Source organism: Phytophthora parasitica (assembly GCF_000247585.1).
Source record: "Phytophthora parasitica INRA-310 unplaced genomic scaffold supercont2.21, whole genome shotgun sequence".
Taxonomy (NCBI): Eukaryota; Oomycota; class Peronosporomycetes; order Peronosporales; family Peronosporaceae; genus Phytophthora; species Phytophthora nicotianae.
Genome location: NW_008649007.1, coordinates 544,762 through 546,762, shown reverse-complemented (window position 1 = coordinate 546,762; position 2,001 = coordinate 544,762). Strand labels below are relative to the sequence as shown.

At 44.5% G+C, this 2,001-nt stretch overlaps 1 protein-coding gene across 1 annotated transcript; it reads right to left on the bottom strand.

The window, feature by feature from the left end:
• Positions 1–797: 797 nt before the first annotated feature.
• PPTG_09858 (hypothetical protein) lies at positions 798–1,583 on the bottom strand (the record flags this gene model as incomplete). Its single annotated transcript, XM_008905644.1, has 1 exon — positions 798–1,583. One exon carries the CDS (start codon positions 1,581–1,583, stop codon positions 798–800), a length of 786 nt encoding a protein of 261 aa, XP_008903892.1.
• Between the last annotated feature and the right edge of the window lie 418 nt (positions 1,584–2,001).

Here is a 2,001-nt window from a genome sequence, read left to right as displayed (position 1 = left end):
ACAACCTCATGGAGGCCATGACTGCTTACGCGATGATCACGATCTCCACGAGGTCCGCAAAGATTACGCATGCTGCTATTTCTACCTCCAGGTTTTTACGTTTGCTCTCAACAAATGGCTATAAGCGAGTAGCAATCAAGAGTGCAAGTAAAATTGCTACGCAAATTTCATGCATTTTTTTTGCAACAGTGAAAGCTTTAGTTAAAAGCGTACAGCACGAACATTTTAATTGTTTACTAAATACATAAAGCTTTCTTCGGTGCGAAAAGAGAGTTAACTGTCTTGGTGTCAAATCTGGGTAAATTGCAGAAGCAAATCACCCCCGTCTGTCTTGTCTTGTACATACCACAATGGATTCTACAGATGCGTCATCTAGTCGATGTAGAGATACTCTAACAGGTTACACTGTGCGTTCAAGCTGCTATTGCAGGAGGGCTACTCACATTATTACGTAGAACGCGTTATTAGATGCCGTATAGTCGCATTAACCTCTGTTGTACAACCATTGTACTGGTTGCCCTTTAAAGATACTTTACCCTCTGCTGAAAACTAGAGATCTTAATTGAGTCGATAAGAAATTGTCGCTGAGAATCGCTTGAGAACATATGTCATCATACCTGATAAACTTACTGTGTAAACGCGTAGTAGTATATTAATAGGATCGCGCCTGCTCCCCCCACCCCGATTCTTCGTGGAGCTAAACAGTACGAAGTAAAAAAAAAGGAGAAAAATACTGTTCATACAATAAACTTCACATTGATGTAAAAAAAAATCATCCAGACATCACGTGTATTGCTTCATTGGTGCTGTGATGCATACTCATGGACAAAATGCCCGTCGGGTGTGATGAGGGCACCACTAAAAATAAATGAAACGTCCTCCAAGTTGCCCAGAAGACCCAACATTGGAGTCAGGATATCAGTCTGAGAGTACAACCTGACTACGCGCTTGGCCCCTTCATCCCAGCCAAATCGTACGGACCCACGCATGACAATGTGCTGACCCTGTAGTCTGGAGAAGACCCGTCCCCGGCGTATACTGTGGGCCTTGCCGTTATCAGACCCGTGTTGAAATAAGTGCTGAAGTACGTGTTCCGTAAGAGTAACACTTGTACTGGTCGTTGCAACGAGGGAATCACTTGTCAATTGCCTGAGGTTCTCGAGTTGGATGTGGCCACTAGGAAAAAGCCGTGTGAATGTCTTCCAACGTTTCATAAGTGCCTCGATACCTGACGTTATTCCAGTATCGAGATCTGGTGACATACTTGTTGTCAAGAAGTTGCAAGCACGCATCTGGGAAGCCCTCAGTTCAGGTTTTCCGCACTGGAAGAGACTGGAGTACTCAATTGCAACGGACCAGACATTATCATTCCGCAGTTTCTCCATCAAGCTTAAACGCTGTAGCTGTAGCTGTTCGATCTCGTTCCGAAGTTTTGGAATGGAGGCCACGAGATGTCCCACCATCTTCTGCTTCTTCTTGTGGTGTCGTTGCTGAATTATCTTCCGACGATCTCTGCGTTGTTTCAAAATAATGCGTAGCTCTCTTTGCGTGTCCTGATCTGTTATAGCGTCGATTTCTTGCATTGTAAGCGGGCGCCGAATCGTTGAGCAAATACCGCCACTTAGTGATATTTGACGTGATTGTTTCCGATTAGGCTCATCGTTGCAGTTTTGTTGCTTGAGTTCAGCGTGTATGCCAAGCCCGACTCCGACGAAAAACGAGTGGTGCACTGGTTGTCTCCTCTGGACAACCGTACCAATGACGTTTTCACTTACAGCGTGGTGGTTGGGAGGGTGATGAAAGTACTGCATCGTGGCTTGGTCGATTCGCTCGAAATGACAGAATGACAGTTAATAAACGACAAGGTTATAATAAAAAAAAAGAATACTTGGTTATTATCGATCGCGTGCCACCCTTGGCAAATCATGCTTGCAGTAGGAGTTTCCTATTGAGTATGATTTAACTGCCTCAGAATCAAGTTTCGTGCTTGATTGCGTGCAG